Raw genomic sequence first — 16,703 nt, 5'->3', positions numbered from 1 at the left:
TGCTGCCTGTACAATCCACTAAGTTGCACATGTGCTTTTTTCTTTAGTAACTTCCATCTTTGTAAAATCTCAGAATGTATAAATGTAACTATTGTTTGTCTATAAATGTAAATGGAAATATAACTACACTATGTTTGACTGGAACTTAGTATAATTCAGTGTAAGTAAATGGAGCTTTTCTCCCCAGGCCTCCGCTGAAAATGGAAATTATTCAGTTGGACTTTCCTGGTAAACAAAAACAAACAAATAAATAAATAATTCAATATCTAGGCTGCTACTATGAAGGTCATTAGATTTGTATGTACTAAGGTTCCCCATCACTAAGTTGGTAATGTGCCAGGAGTTAGAAAGATTAGAGGCACTTGTTTGCTCAACTATATTAGCTTGGAACACCAGTGCTGCCTTAGCCAGAAAGGTTAACAGCATGAGATTTGCTCTTTCTTGTGCACTAATAGAATTCTTGTTAATATGGGAAATGGAGAATGCACAAGGGAGTCTCCCAATCCACTGGATTTAAAGAGACATGCAATACTCTGGCCTCCTCACATGTGGACTTCCAGTAAAGCTTACTTATTTGGCGAGTCTGACAGGATGTCAACAGACCTAAATTTGACATCTCCCAATTTACTGTTAAACCATGGAATACATGGCCATCTATTCAATGAAACTGGAAATGAACTTGGTCGGCTGGTCTGTTAAAGACTTCTGGTCTGAAGGAATATAACAGGTCAGATGATGGAGTTTCTGTTAAGTTTCTTTATTTTAACTTGCTTGTTAACTAGGCAAGTCGACTAGATGCAAGTTTCCCTTCTCAGAGATAACCATGAAGTACTGTCTAGTTAAGTGACTTGCTCAGAGTCACAGAACATAAAAGTAGAAGAGGAGAAAATCAGACTAAAGGATGAAGGTAGCTTTAATGCTTGAGCTAAACTGCCAGATCCCAGATTACCACGGCCATCCTGCAAAGTCACCAAGGATGGGTTCTCCCTACCTGTTTATGCACATGAAGATAATGCTGTCTGTAATCAACTTGTTGACCTCTGGCCTCAAATCTAACTTGAGCACCTAAAGATCAGAGATCAAGGTTAGTATCTCTTTGACAAAGATATGTCCTGGTTGTTTCACCTCCCCCATTGTTTCAATGCATCTGTATGACTTCTGCAAGTAAGATTTTTGGCATCTATATCCAGGTCTGGGGGACCAAATGGCATCCCTGGATTGGGCTGCACCTCAGTTGCCCCCAGCTTAACTCTCTCTATATCAACAGTAATAAAAGCAGAACTATCTCCCCAATGGATGGGAAGTTGTGCTGCATTATGTTTCGCAGGTACCACTGTTTCTTAATGTAAAACTGAGTAAAAGAATCAATAAAATAGAAATTCAGATGTATTCCATTGCTTTGCAGCTGGATCGTGTTATCATGCAAGTCTTCTTTACAAATGATATAAACAAAAGGCTATATTTTTTAAAGACAGACAAAGATGGCCTGCTTAATTCGATGGTTAATGCTATCCCTTCAGAAATAGTCTTCTCCCAGACTTCAAGAAGGAAATAATCAGGCTAGTCTTTCAGTAGATACTGCTCTCAACAACTCTTCCAGGGGGATACAGCTGTCAAGAAGTTATTGACACAGCAAGGCTATGACTACCCTTCAATCATTCAATTGTGAATGACATTAAGCTTCAGTGAATATCCAGGGAGCACTGGACAGCTGAAACGGCAAGAAATAACAGCTAGAAATGCCCCATCTCTGCTATGAAACTCCTGTGTTCCCTCTAAATAAGGATGCTCAGGCAGACTTCCTTCATACTAGAAATTCAGAGTGAAAAGGGATATAGAGTTAACATCCAAAACTTTAACTTCAAGAACTTGTTTTTATTTGCACAGATCCAGTGTGCCCCCCCCCCCCCAAACAACCATCCTTCACAGGCGCCAAGAAAGCCATGAATGCTCCTGTTGTGGCAATTGAACCCTTTCTATGACTCCTAGTAAGAAAAGATGACCTAAGACAAGACCCACTACCACTGCATGGTATGTGGACAAGGGAGGCAATCCTATGAATGGAAGGAATGCCTTAAATTGATTTTTACCCTGAAGCAATCATTTTCCTTACCTAGAGATCAGTGGTCAGTATGGACTTAATTTCTTTCAAAAAAAAGCCAGTCTCCCTCCAAGGAGTATGTCTGTGTGTAGGAGGTGATATCTAGAAGGAGAAAGGAAGAGGTAAGATACAGTCAAAACTGGATGGCATCTTCCTAGCTGTGAGCTGATCTTAGAGAACTGCTTGGAGGTATCACTAGGGTTTAACAAGTTAAGTATGTGAACTAAAGCACTGTACAAATTAAAAATTCAAATATTTAGTAAAACACGATAAACAAGTGTATAAAGAAAAATGACAGAAAAAGTTAATGCTTTACATTCTGTACTCAAAATGATTAATAATGGGCAAGCAAAAACAACTGTTTTAGGTGAACCCTTTCAGCACTGACCGAAGTCACTGCAGAATCTGCAGGTGCGTTGAGACGTCAAGGGTGCTGGGGCATCCAGCACAACAGAAGCATTTAATAAAGCACCTTTGAATGCTTCAAAGACTGGAAGAATAGCTATCAGCTTGGACTTTTCAATACCCAAGCAGTTCAAGTTATGTTTTGTGGGTATGTAAGAATTCACAACTTCCCTCCCCCAATTAACATGTTATTGTCTTAAGTTTGGGTCACCCCAAAGAAAAAAATACCCATATGGAGAAAAGAGAGAGAGTCTCTAAGGCGCTTTTTGATTTAACCCTGGGGAAAAAGCCTGATAGCAATAGGTTACATCCTCCTATCACCAGTCAGAAAACGTATTTGGTAAGAGCTTTTGTTTACCCTTGGCTTGTCCAAAGATGCCATTTCTTTCAGACAGAGAGCTGCTTTAGAAAAGTTGGTGGACTATGGATTCTATGACATGAAATGAAACTCTTCTACCACAGCTGATTAGAGTGGACCATCCAAGCCGGTGGGGGGGGGGTCTGTGGGGCAGGATATAAGGCTGAAGATCCCCACTGGGCTTGTGCTTTCTATAGATCTAGCAACTATTAGCCCCTTTGCTGTGGTATCAGGTTCCTAGAAGAAAAGAACAGCAGTGCTCCTAGTGACAAGCACTATAGCCAGGCCCTGGTGGACCTATCTAGAATTGGTATCAACTGTGATGCAGCATATGGGTGCAGTGACTTAGCTGTAAGATTGCTGTCCTACTGCTAACTATTGAAAAAACAATGACAGGCAGGGAAGTACAAAAATTGGCACTAGGACTGGAGCAGACAAGATTATACCATACCGGTCGCACACCTATCAAGGTCGTCCACAGCTGACATGGTTAGTAAGGTCTCTCGGCTCTTCACCCACAGGAGCGTTCAGTACTAGTGTGTTATGCTCATCCATATTCCTGTGGCTCTTTATTTTATGCACTTTATCTGAACTGCTGGCAAAAAGCTCTCCTAGTGGGGGGGGGGGGGGGGATTCTATCAGCCCAGTGCAACACTTAATTGTTAAAGGAATGTCTTCAGGTTAGATGAATTGTGAAACAGAAATATCTTATTAAAGGCAGAAGTGTACACAAGGCAAAATCTTGTAGATCTTACATTAAAAAAGATAATGAAGGGTAGTAGTACTCTTAGAGAAACTTGTCTCCTACAGGTGCAACTTCTGATGATATTTTCCTGGGCATTATTAGCTTCTGAAAGATCCTCAATATTACAAAAGAAAAGATCTCAATAAAAATTACTTCAATAAGAACAATACAACTCCACAAAATCTGAGAAAAAGGAAAGAAATCCCAGCTCTGGGCACTTAATGCAGTTCTCAGGAAGGCAATCAGACAAAACAAAAAGGCAGAATTTTGAATGGTCTGTGCATCAAAAAGTTGCCTAGGCTGTTGTTCTTTCTTTGACTGAGCATCCCTACTTATGTTTGTGGTGTGAAGAGATCAGTTCTGGAAATCAGATTGGATGTACAGACACCTCATTGAACCTAAATCCCAAGCAGTATGAATGCCATTGTTACAGTTAATCCTTAAAACCATTACACTGCACTTAGAAAAGATTAAAACAAAGAAAAAAATGGTATGAACAGCCACTAAAAAGCCCTCACTCTCAAAAGAATCAGGGACAAATCCTAACAGAATCAGGGTCACTTTTTGAAATATTAGTACAGTTAATTTGAAATATTGACAGAATCACATAATGTGAATTAATATACATTTTCTTAAGTAAAATAAGTCTAACTTTAATTATTGCCATTATTTATTAAATGCAATTCACCATCTTTTCGCCAAAAGTCATCAATTTTAGGAGGAATTAAGAGGGACAGAGCTAAAATTTGAGTCAAAAATCAGGGAAAGTTGAGAGGTGGGAGTGTCTCCATAAGCATCTAGTGAACAGAACGTAACTCTTAAGTACTGACTGAGGTACACCTGCAAAGATAAACAATAGATCAATGTCAGTAAATCAAGGGCACAAAAAAATGCATAAATGCACTTTTGCAGGGATGAACTTCCTGCGCACTCCACTCCTGTGACTCTAATATATGAACTCTGAGGTTACTCAGTTCGGAGTAACAGAATACTGCTTTACCAATGAGGTTCAGCAACCTTGAAGAAACTACTGTAAGTTTCAATGCAATAATTTGTACGTTTTTTGGAATTTACAGTATCTAGTTACACTTTTGAGCATTAATTAAACTCCTAACTACTAGATTAGTTGCTATTCTCACCTCTACCCAAAGGGAACACACTGGATTCACGAACATTACATTACTGATTAAATTTAATTTTCCCTACTATGTTCTCCTTTGCCAGCATAGCTCATGTGTGGGATTATATAAGTACAGGCACACAAAGAATTCCTTTTCTACTGTTAAAGAATTATCTAAAAGGCAAATAAAGAATCATTCAATGTTGCTTTAAACATTAAAAACTCTGAATTATAAATAATTTGAAAGGACATTAAGTATCTTGCACGTGATGGCAACAGAAGGATTTTTACATCATGAGGTATACACATAGCACCGTTAACATTTCCAGAACATGGAAATCAGTGTCCCCTCACAAAATCTTTTATATTATGTACTCCAAACACATTTTTATGCAGTGTCAGTGAAGTGAAAAATAGGGGGTTGTGCATTTGCAGTAGTGCAGTACACCCCCGTGAGCAATTACATCCCAATCTGCATACTTCTGCAGCACTACAGGGTTAACCCCAACTCTCAGTGTCACCAGCTCCCCCACCACCATCTAGCTGACAGCATAAGTTTAAAAGGTCAGTAAAGCCACCACACCTGCTCACAGGTTTTCCAGCTTAGAAGTGTTGACCCTAACCCCCCCCCCCACATGCTAGTGCATCTTAGAGAGGTCACTATGTACTATAATGTGTGGCATAAGTCTATTTCCACTTCCCCTCCCTTAAAAGAGGCTATGATCAAAAATCACCTGCTCGCCTAGATTAGCCAGCGGTCCAAATCTTGGACTCTTCATGGACACAGGAAAGGCCTACCCACACAACACATCACCCACCCTCTTTCACTGAAGAGAGGTGAGTAGTCCAAGTTCTTTAATTCCTTCCCTTCCCTCATGCCAGCTCCAGCAGGTGCCAAAGATGATAAACAACAGCAACCCAAGACAAAATCAGGGCTTTATTCCTTTACACCAACCATGATGGATTCTGAGAATGTTATATTAAGAAGAGTGCTGCAGTGTATATAGCACCCTCCATGGAGGCTCAACAGGGGCTTGATACACTTCACACAGGGATGCTATTTTTATATTAAGTAATTTTTCCTGGAATGATACGACAAATCAAGCTGGACTGAATTTACCACAGCATACATACATACATATGTGCATGCAGATCTATGTCAGATGATTGAGTTTTCAGAAACTCATAAGCCACCCCCCTGCAAATTATATAAACCAACTCAGAGACTGCACTACAGTGAAGAAAAAGGTAAATTTCCCGATCCTTGCTGTATCGTGATTTCCATTCAAAAGTTTTGAGTTTTCAAAAACTCGATCATATGGTCTCAACCATAAGAAATTCGACTTTCTGAAAACTTGATTAACTGATAGGGATCCATGCATGCATATGCATAAATGTACTGGAGAATTTGGAATAGTGTATGAATACCTATTCAGTAACATCACCACCATACATGTATGACTAATACAAAAATCATGTTCACAGGTATAATCTGAAGACAAAATTCGGGAGTAAGAAGAAAGAGAAGTTAGTGCTCCGGGAATAAATTCAAAAAAGAAAGTAGCACAACTATATGCCTGAAGCTGCCTACATAAAAAGCCCATTTGTCCTCTTTTTGCAACAGTAAAGAAAATAAATTAGCTGACTTCCCATTGGGCATTAACCTGCTCTCACTGCACTGGCTCAGTAATGAGCAGATACCTGGCAACAAAAGAAAATGCTCAGTTGAGTTTCCAGTCTACAGCACTTTCTCTAGGAACAATGCACAGTACGACAACACGTATTATACTAGGCAGCCTCTCTAACTCCTCCCCCGACAAGTAAAGGCAGAAGTCCTAAACACACACCATTATTAACTGTAGCGGACCATTCAACAGCCCAACAACCTTCATCATTTCTACTGCAGACAGAAGTCAGCTCTCTTCATTCTTCTTTAACTGTGTTTGTTAACATCCGTACATATACGTGAATGTACCACTCCATCTTTAACTGTCTTTGTTACCATCCGTACATACACTAACTGTGCCAGTATCCCTTCATCATTTTAGGCTATTGCGCTGCTAAAATCCATCATAATATGGTATTCTACTACTCCTCTCCATGCCCTCATTAGAAAAATCTAAGAAACGGCTTCCTCCAATGGCTGGCCGAGTAAAAGGGTAATCATTTGTACTGGTTCTGAAGCAGAATTTGATAGTATGCAAGATGTGGGAGGAGGATGAATTCCACAGTAAAATAAAATAAACCTCCTCTTATTGTTTGAGATAACTGTCTATTGCTGTTGCTTCAAATACTTCATAAATGTATGCAACCACTGTGAGGCTACACATTCTCAAAACACCTTCACTACTAACCAACAGAAGACATCCCAGTACATGGGCATTATGTGCCTCTTAGCACTATAAACAATCTCCTTCCAATGTCATGGAACTAGTTCCATAATTTAACATCAAGGGAAAGGAACAAACCTGTATGAGTGGGCAATGGCACAGCAGGAAGCACTGTTGCCTAACAGCAAGAGGGTCTCCGGTTCTGTTCTTGGCTGGGGTGTCTTCTGTGTGGAGACTACACGACGACTCTGTTTGTGTGCGTTTTATCCAGGTGCTCTGGCTTCCTTCCAAATTCCAAAGACAGGACTGGACACACTGAACTGGCTGCAAGTGGGAGTGTGCTTGTCGTATGGAATAACACCACAGCAGGTCTAGCCACCTGGCAGTGCAAACATTGGCTCCAGATGATTGTCACTGTTGAAATGACATCCTGACCCCAAAAGCAAAAAGGGGATTGTGGGTGGATGGATGAACAGATGGAAAGGAACATGCTTCCATCTTGCGGTGTGCCAGCTAAAACTCACTTTACCTTTAAAAAGCTACAGCATTTTATCAGCGTCATTAATACAAAGATGGTTTGAAAAATCAATAATGCAGCACAAGAAACCAAAACACAGCACAATAAGTACTTACTTTTCGGACCTTCTGGAAGTAAAGCTCAGGCAGTGCATGCAGCCAATAGGCTAGCTGACAAAGGTAGAAAAATTTGACCTGAAATCTGAAGACAAGAAAAATGTGATGAACAGACAGTGAAAGTAGTCCAATGGCAGAATGAAAATTGTGCACTAATGTTATAAAAAAGGGGACAGGAAAATTCAGGAGAAAACATAAGAAGGATTGATAAAAAGCATTTATATCCTGCTGATCTTCTTCACTTTGAATCTATCATCTCCCTATCATGACATCTGATTTCCACATACAACTTCTTCTGTTTACTCAGTGTTTAAGTATTCAAAACAGAAGAGCAGCTCTGTCCTGACTTCTCTCAAACAACTCAAGCTCCCTTTACTACAAAAGAACAGATTTAAAACAGTGAAGTCTAAAGTATTCTTACTGAAGTAAAATTATATTATTCCTGCTGTTAACTGTTTTCTTTATGCTTATCAACCCAGCCAACAACACACATACCTATCTTCTGATCAAAGCAGCAAAACAACCAATAAGTCAGTCACGAGCCCAACACATGTCACAGGATGCATTTAATGTCAAAAAATAAAGTTAAAAACATCCACAGCACTTTCATCTTTACTACAGAGACATCATCAGTTCTCAACCATTATACCAAGTTGTATCTAAATCAGTAATTATCCATGCTAATCTTAATCAGGGCCTTTTTCTGAAACTTCGGGTAAAAACTACTGAAATGCAAGAGTGCATTCAAATATTTAGGCTTCCTAAACATGTTGGAAGTTAATATATTAGACTTATCTTTCTTTATTTCCACATCCAAATAAAATATGTTTGTGTTTGAGTGCTGCATAGTGAATCTAAATCTGTGCTCCCAATGATATACTGGAAGACTATGTTAAGATGCTCTTTGGTATCTACCCAAAAAAATACATACATCATCCAAATAATGCCATACAGTTTCCATGCATCTTGAAACCTAGATTTAAATACATATAAACTTTCCCAGTATGCCATGAACATATCGACAAAAACAGGGAAACGTGCGGCTCCCATGACTATGCCTTTTTTTGATGTAATATTCTTCCTTCAAAGTAAATGTAGTTATTAAATAAAATACTTTCCATTAAATCCCACATTAGACAATGCAACCATAAATGTAAATATGTTCACACAGGTACTCATAAAACTATTCTATCCCTTGTCTACATCGGACGACCAAAAAAAGATTTTTTACATTAATTGTTACAAATATAATCTTGTCATAATATATATATCTAGGGTCACTTTTTAAGGAAACCCCATGAATCCTTAAAAAGATATTTTTCTATTTCCACCACCCCTTTTAGTTTGCTGCCTACATACTTGGACATGACATAGATCTTTGAGTTCTTTGCATCTACTACTGCTTGTTAACAGTAGAGCCAAGCCATTTTTATGCATTTTGGGGATCCCGAAAATAGAAGGGATCCGGGGATATACATTTTTATATCTGTAACGTCACAGTGTCTACAAATCCCATGCATACACAACTGACACAGCCAGAGCAGACAGGAAGTACTGTACATACTACAAAAGTCTCCACAGTCTTCCCACCAAAATAAGGTATAATATGTGAATAACAAAGTATATGAATGTGCAACAGTATATCCAGAATTCAGAAATGTATATACAATGAAGTGCATTCACCCTACCAGTACAGCAATTTTAACAACTTCGTGAAATATGCTATACACAATAAAAAAAGCTGCAGAACACATCCACACTCCAATATATTATTCTTTATTGTCAACCAAGTTAAACAATCTCAGCATTAACAGGATACAGTGATTACTGGTCAGGAAAGTATACAATAGGCAGTGCAGTGGCTACTTGATACAAACAAGTATTATGGTGCTGTTTCATAAAAACAGTTTTACTGAGCATACACTTTTTATTAAATCATTCAGTGACAGCAATGCTGGCTGCTTTATATGAACTACCAAACCAGCAGTTACACAAAACAGAAAGGAACAATATTTTACATGGATGACACAGTTTGCCACAACCCCTATACTCCCTATATCCAACACAGTACATGCTCCTAGACAGCACATCTGTTATGTTAGGATATGTACAATGCACAGTACACAGCAATACACACTGAAATCCAGAATATACATCTGTCAGTGATAGTGGGTCACTATACTCAAGTCTATTTCAGCACAGCTGCCAGGGGGCACACTAGTGGATGATGACATATCCCTAAAAAAAAAAAAGAGTCAGACTTTGGTATCGTTTGCTGATGGCCACTATAACACAAAAAGCAAAGGGGAAGACAAGTTATTTGCAGTGGAACTTCTAAGTACAGCTTTAAACTGCATCCTAAGATGTCTTCACATAAAGACAAGCAATGGCTATCAAGGAGTACCTGTACAGAAGGAGAATTATCCATGAAGAGTATTCGTATTGATGCTGAGTGAAAGTTGACACACAAATCAACACCATCATCACTCCAGGAGGGCAGAAACTACAGAAATCAATATATCATGACCATAATAACCCCTCCCCAACACCACTTCAAAGGAAATTTCCAAAACTCTCCATGGTATGGGTGAGATGGCACACCAGTCTTGATGAACCAAATAAAAGTGTGAAGGACAATAAAAGCCACATGACTCAGGAGGTAGTTCATAGCTGTTTACTAGGCTAACTACCACAAGGACCTTTTTAAGCCTAGCCATGCATCCCAAATCTTTGACAAGTTCCGATACCCTTGATAAGTGTAAGCATGGGCATGGGAGATGAACCATTTACAGGCTACCTGTTTGCATTAGAGACATAGGTGCCAAACCAGGGATGAATTTCCGGTTTCCCATCCAATTGTCCATGAACTGGGATAGGGAGGAACTCTGCTTCACATGGATGGGGAGCCTGTTCCATAGACAAGCTAGTCTCTGGGATACATACCTATATCTCTACAGCATGTCCTATTTATATCACAGACAAAGTTTAAGACTTTAGAACAGACAATTCTGGTACTGCTTGTTTTGTGGATATGCAAGAGGTTTATCAGAGTGGGGTCTGACAAGGCCCTGTATGCCAGGCGTAGACTTCCCCTCAAAAGCCTGTAGGAGACAGAAAACAGGGATAGGGCCTTGAGGCTGTCTGCATAGGACATATTACTTGTGCCCTGTAATCTTTCAGTAAGGAACCTCTGTGGACATTCCAGTTGTTGGATATGCCTGGTTAAGTACATACCAAAGGGGGACTGTACTCAATGATAGGTCTAACGAATGACGAATAATGACTTCTTTGGACTTGGATGGCATACCTTTGTTTATGAGTTGTGCAACACAGAATGATTTCCTCACCACTGTAGACATGTGATGATCAAAGGCTAGATTACTATCAGTGCGTGTCCCTACATCCCTGACTACTGGGTCAAATCTAACGGATGTGTTGTGAATATGATAGTTATCATGAATGGATGACTTCCCAAAGGATACCATTATGCATTTCTTGGCATTTAGTTTAGTCCATGGCTCTGACACCAGTTGTTTGTCTGTGTCAGCCCCTCCTGGAGAACATTTATGTCAGTGTGAGATTCAATGACAGCTACTAATTTGCAGTCATCTGCAATTTTAGTCAGCCAGAGAACAGTGACATTCTGAGATATAAATGCCAAAAAGGAGTGGTCCAAGGACTGATCCTTGAGGGACTCCACTTATGACTGGCCTCTTTGTAGAGGTGGACTCCCCAGTTCTAACTTCCTGGGTCCTTTCTGCGAGCCAGCTGACTATCCACTAGGTGACACACAGGTTTGTACCTGGTCTCAGGAGTTTGTAAACAATGCTTGAATGGTGTATTATGTCAAATGCCTTGGCCATGTCAAGGTAGGCAGTGTGAATGATTTTGCCCTCATCCACTGATTTGGTGACCATCTCAAACAAGTCCAGCAGCTTGAGAAGGCACGATCTGCCCTTGACGAAACCAAACAGGGTTGGGTCCAGTGTCTGGAGGTTTACTATATTTCTACTGATCATCTCCATGATAATTCTTTCCATGGCTTTACATACAAGACTAGTGAGACATATGAGTCTGTAGTTTCCATGGTTTGTAGGTGGTCCACCTCTGTGCAGAGGGATGACTGTTGCCTTTTTTCAATCATGAGGCACAGAGTCTGTTTGGAGGCTACAGTTAAATAGTAATTCCAGTGGCCATGATAGGTCATGTTTCATGCTACTTAGAAGGCATCCTGGGTATAGTCTGGGCCTACTGATGCAGTGTTCTTGGTCTTAGAGAGAGCATTAAGGACCTGTTCCCTAGTGACAGTAGGGGGAGTTATATTTGATGATAATTTCTGAGGGAAGGTTGAGGGGGAGAGAGGAGTAAAGTTGCAGCTGAATTTATCAGCCAGGACGTTTGCTACATTTTCTGGCTCAGTATAGGTGGCTCCATTTACAATGAGCTCTGCACACAACTGTGTATTGCCTTTGAAGTTGTGGACATAGCTAAAGAATGCTTTGTGGTTTTCCGTGGCCTGGGAGGCCAAACTTACCTCACATTTGGCTTTGGTAGACTTTATTTGTCCTCTGAGTTGTTTGTTTAGTTTGATGAGAGTGCATTTATCCTGCTGGGTGCTGTACCTCCTAAGTTTCGCCATGATTTTCTTCCTCCTGTTATATATCCAACTGATTTTGTGATTCCACCAGGGTGGCTTGTTTTTTGAGTTAGTTCTGTAGTTCTTCCCGGTGGGTACAGCTCCCTCTATGCAGCTATTAACGTGGTTGTATAGGGTTTCTGTGATCAGTTCTGCATAGGCAGCAGTGTTCTCACGGTTTATGGGGGTTTGAAATGTTGCCGGTTCATACTAGGCTATCTGCCCTAGGGCATTTATAAGCCTAGCCAGAGTGTGTATGGCTTTCGCCACCCATTTTAAATTAATTTTGCTATGCCCTTTTTCGAGGTTAGTATACTGTGCCTCTCTCTAACAGTGACACAGAAGTGATACCCAGGGTAAACCTATGATCTCCCATCCACTCATCAAGATTCCTCTTGAAGAGAGTCAATGAGGGACTCTGCCTAACCTGGACTGGGATTTTATTCCAGAGTGAAGGGAGCCTCTGGGTTATGAATCTGTCCCTCCAGCATGTCCTATTTATTTCAGTGCTGAGGTTTAAGTCCCTCGAGCGCGTAGCTCGATGGGATTTGGATTTTCTGAGGTGCAGCATGTCCATTAATTCTGGGTTGGACATGGCTTTATATGTCAGGCACAGATCGCCTCTGAGCAGGCGGTATGCCACTGAGTTGAGCTGGAGTTTCTTTAACCGGGCAGCATATGGCATCTGTTTGAGCCCCTTGATCCTGTTGGTGATGTACTTTTGGGGTCTTTCCAGTTGCTGCAGGTGTCTGGTAAGGTACATCCCAAAAGGGGCATTGTACTCAATTATGGGCCTGATGAGGGATGAGTAAAGAGGCACGATGACCTCCCCTGATCTAGATGTGAATCCCTTCATGATTAGGTGGGCTATATAAAATGTTTTTCTACCACTTTGGCCACGTGGTTGTCAAATGAGAGATTGCTATCAACTTGGGTCCCCAGGTCCCTAATTACTTCTTCTGTACTTAATGGATTACCACCTATGTGGTAATTTGTGGGCACTTTGTTTTGCCAAAGGGGATGACTATACACTTTTTGGCGTTTAGCTTGAGGCCATGGCTCTGGCACCAGTTGTCTGTTTCTATGAGGCCCTTTTGGAGGATGCTTGTGTCAGCTGGAGAGTCTATTAGGGCGCCCAGTTTGCAGTCATCTGCGAACTTGGTCAGCCACAGTCCTTCCATGCTGGCCTGTACCTCCGAGAAATATATACCGAACAAGAGAGGTCCCAAGACTGAGCCTTGTGGGACGCCACTTGTAACTGGTTTGGAGTCTGACATGGCTCCAGCTATTCTAACCACGTGGGTTCTGTCCTTGAGTCAGTTTGCAACCCATCTAGTGACATATGGATTTATATTTAAGCTGGTGAGCTTATCTATAATGCCCGAGTGGGGTATTGTATCGAAGGCTTTTGCGAGGTCCAGCCGTAATAGCATAAGGTTAGCCTTAGAATAGTTCCGGAATATTCACGGTTTATAGCTGGAGGTCTAGATTTTAGTTTTACTTCAAAGGAGACCATTTTGTGGTCTGACCTTACCCAGGAAGACATTAAAGTAGGGGGTGTGCAACACTCTCCCATATTAGTGAGGACCAGATTCAGTATGGTTGCACCCCTGGTTGGTGTACTGACTATCTTGTCCAGGGAGTTTGCGTTTACAAAATCCAGGAATCTCTGTGTATGTACATTTAGTATCGTATAGGATTCCAAGTTAATAGTGAGGTAATTCAAGTCATCCATGAATATGGTATTGGGGTGGATGGTTAGTGTTTCTAATAAGTTTAAATACAAGATATGGGTTTCCTGGGTCACAGCTACGGACCTATAGCTTGCAAGAACGGGTAGTGGATTTTACCTATGGTGATCTGGACATGGAGCAGCTCAAGTGTATAGTCCTGAATCTGCCAAAAAATGTGCACTGTATCACAATGCAGCAAATATACTGCTGTATCAGTGCCAGATGCCCTGCCTGCCATAAAGGACTTCTACCTTGCACAGTACCTAATGAGGACAAACTCATTCAAACCCACACTGAGGGTGACACTACTGTTGACCAGACCTAACAACAAAAGGAACTCTAATTCACAACTATTCCTCATGGTTCTCACTTTTTCAGCTAACAGCAATGCAGCAAGTCAACGCTATTTCATAGGTGGCTTTATAGCTTTTAGGTCAGGAAAGTAAGCACATCTTGCCACTAACTTATTGCCTAATGTCTTGTAAATCAGAGGCTGTTTGCACCACAGTGCAGATGCTCTATTAACATCAGAACTGTACTACACATGCAGGGGTCTACTTCTGTGGGAATATTCCCTTTTCCCCACTGTATTGTGATCTCAGAGTTAGTATATTTAAGTAGCAGGGGTATTTGGGTGCAAGGGGCTTGTCCTCTGCAAAAATGTGCTTTCAGTGTGTTATATCTGCTGTTTGGTGCATCGATGAAGTGTGAATCGCAAAAGTGCATTTTCACTTAAATGCACTTTCGGAGACTTGGATACATACTTCTGTCCTTCGATAAATAGTAATTTCAGTAACAGAATGAGACCCACATTCACATAAGCTCCATGTTTACAGTATACAATTTCAAACAAAACTACAGGTAATGCGCTAAGACTGGCATTCTCAGGCATCCACTTAACTTTCACTTTTCATATATCATTTGATGCATTCTCAGCAGCTATAGGACAATGATCCACTGTTTACAAAAAGAGTTCAGAAACTACTTGCCTTAAGTTTCTAGATCAGAATGATGTCATAAGGGCCATCTTTCCTTGAGAGACAGCTGGGTGCCTAAAATTCACTGAGGAGCAGTACAAACTTGGTCAAAAAAGTATTACAGGGCATGGCATGTAACAACACTGTCTCTATCCAAGGTACTCTCCCATGTTCTGAAGTACTGCAGAGCTCACTATGTAGGGTTCCCATGACCACAAGACACAGATGAGGCATGGCAACACCAGTCGAATATGCTGCTTGGTTGGAGACATGTCTGGGGGGTTGTTGCTGTAGACTTCAAGGTGAGGAGGACAGAAAGTACAGTTGTGTACACTTACCATAAATGTAGATTTTCGAGGGTATTCACTGTTGCAGTTATCACATTTGAGAGAGACTAGTGGCTGGCTAGGATGCCCTGCAACACTGCAGTGGCAAAAGCCTGCCCTAGATTTGAAGAAGATAGGCAGGTGGTAATGCTTGGTGAAAGTGTGAACAGATGCCCAGGTGGCAGCCTCCAGGATGTCCCTGGTGGGGACTCCTCTGAGGAAAGCTGCAGAGGTGGAGGCTGTTCTGGTGGAGTGAGTCCTGACCCCCCTTAGCGGGAGGTTTTCCGTGTTGCTTGTAACAGAAATGGAGGCAGTGTGCTATCCATTTGGAAAATGTTTGGAGATGGCGTTGCCCTCTGTCCTGCAACAAAGCTAACCAGCAATTGATCAGACGTTCTGAATGATTTAGTCCTGTCTAGATAGAATCTGAGCTGTCTGTGCAAATCTAGAGAGTGCAGGATCCTTTCCCCCTTGTTTTGTGGGTTAGGGAAAAAGTTGCGCGAATGAATGGATTGGCTGAGAGCCACACTGGACACCACTTTGGACATGAAGGATGCATTAGTCCTGAGGGAAACCCTGTCAGCATGGAAGATGATGAAGGGCTCCACAGCCATGAGTGCTTGTAGCTCGGAGACTCTTCTGGCTGAGGTGATGGCCAGAAGAAAAGCTGTCTTCCAGGAGAAACATTTTAACTTTGCTGAAGATGCTGGTTCAAAGGGGGCAGGGTGAATTTTTCCAACACAAAGTTAAGGTCCCAAGCTGGGGTAAGTGCTCTTCTGGGAGGCCTCAGGTTGCTAGCCCCTCTTAGGAATGGTTTGATCAGAGAGTGAGAGAAAAGGGGCTGCTCAGTGTGGAAATGATCAGAGATAGCAGAGGCATGGATTTTAATAGAGGAAAAAGAAAGACCACTGTGTAGTAGGGTCAGCTAGGTAATACAGGATGAGAGGAAGGGAGGGCTGTGCTGTATCGGCTCCCTTAGCCTGAATTCAGGTGCAGAACCTTTTCCATTTGTCAGCATAAGACCTTCTAGTGCTAGGGTGTCTGAGCTCATCTACAACATCTAGAACCGGTTTACTGAGGTTGGCAGATTGATCACTGGTCAGGGTATGATTCAGACTGCCAAACTGAGGGTCAGCAATTGGGGATGCATGAATTCTTCTTCCCTCTGGGTTAGGAGGGTTGGGGTCTGATTGAGATGCTACGGTGGTAGTGGGGACAGGCTGCGCAGCAGTGGGTACCAGTGCTGGAGAGGCCAGTCTGGAGCAATAAGAATTGTCCTTGGTTTTTCCACCCTTATTTTGAGCAGTACCCTGGTGATGAGAGGTAGTGCAGGAAATGC

General features: G+C 41.4%; 1 protein-coding gene across 1 annotated transcript in view; it reads right to left on the bottom strand.

Annotated features, from left to right (window-relative positions):
• TRAM2 (translocation associated membrane protein 2) overlaps positions 1-16,703 on the bottom strand; it is an 895,653-nt gene that overhangs the window by 336,916 nt on the left and 542,034 nt on the right. Inside the window, exon 6 of the mRNA XM_044062384.1 lies at positions 7,693-7,777. Coding sequence (XP_043918319.1) covers positions 7,693-7,777 — 85 coding nt within the window. The remainder of the gene's footprint in view (positions 1-7,692; positions 7,778-16,703) is intronic.

The sequence above is a fragment of the Protopterus annectens genome, chromosome 2.part1, assembly GCF_019279795.1.
Source record: "Protopterus annectens isolate FY-2018-M chromosome 2.part1, PAN1.0, whole genome shotgun sequence".
NCBI classification, from domain to species: Eukaryota; Metazoa; Chordata; order Ceratodontiformes; family Protopteridae; genus Protopterus; species Protopterus annectens.
Note: the sequence above shows the minus strand (reverse complement) of the source record. Positions and strands in the feature narration are given on the sequence as shown.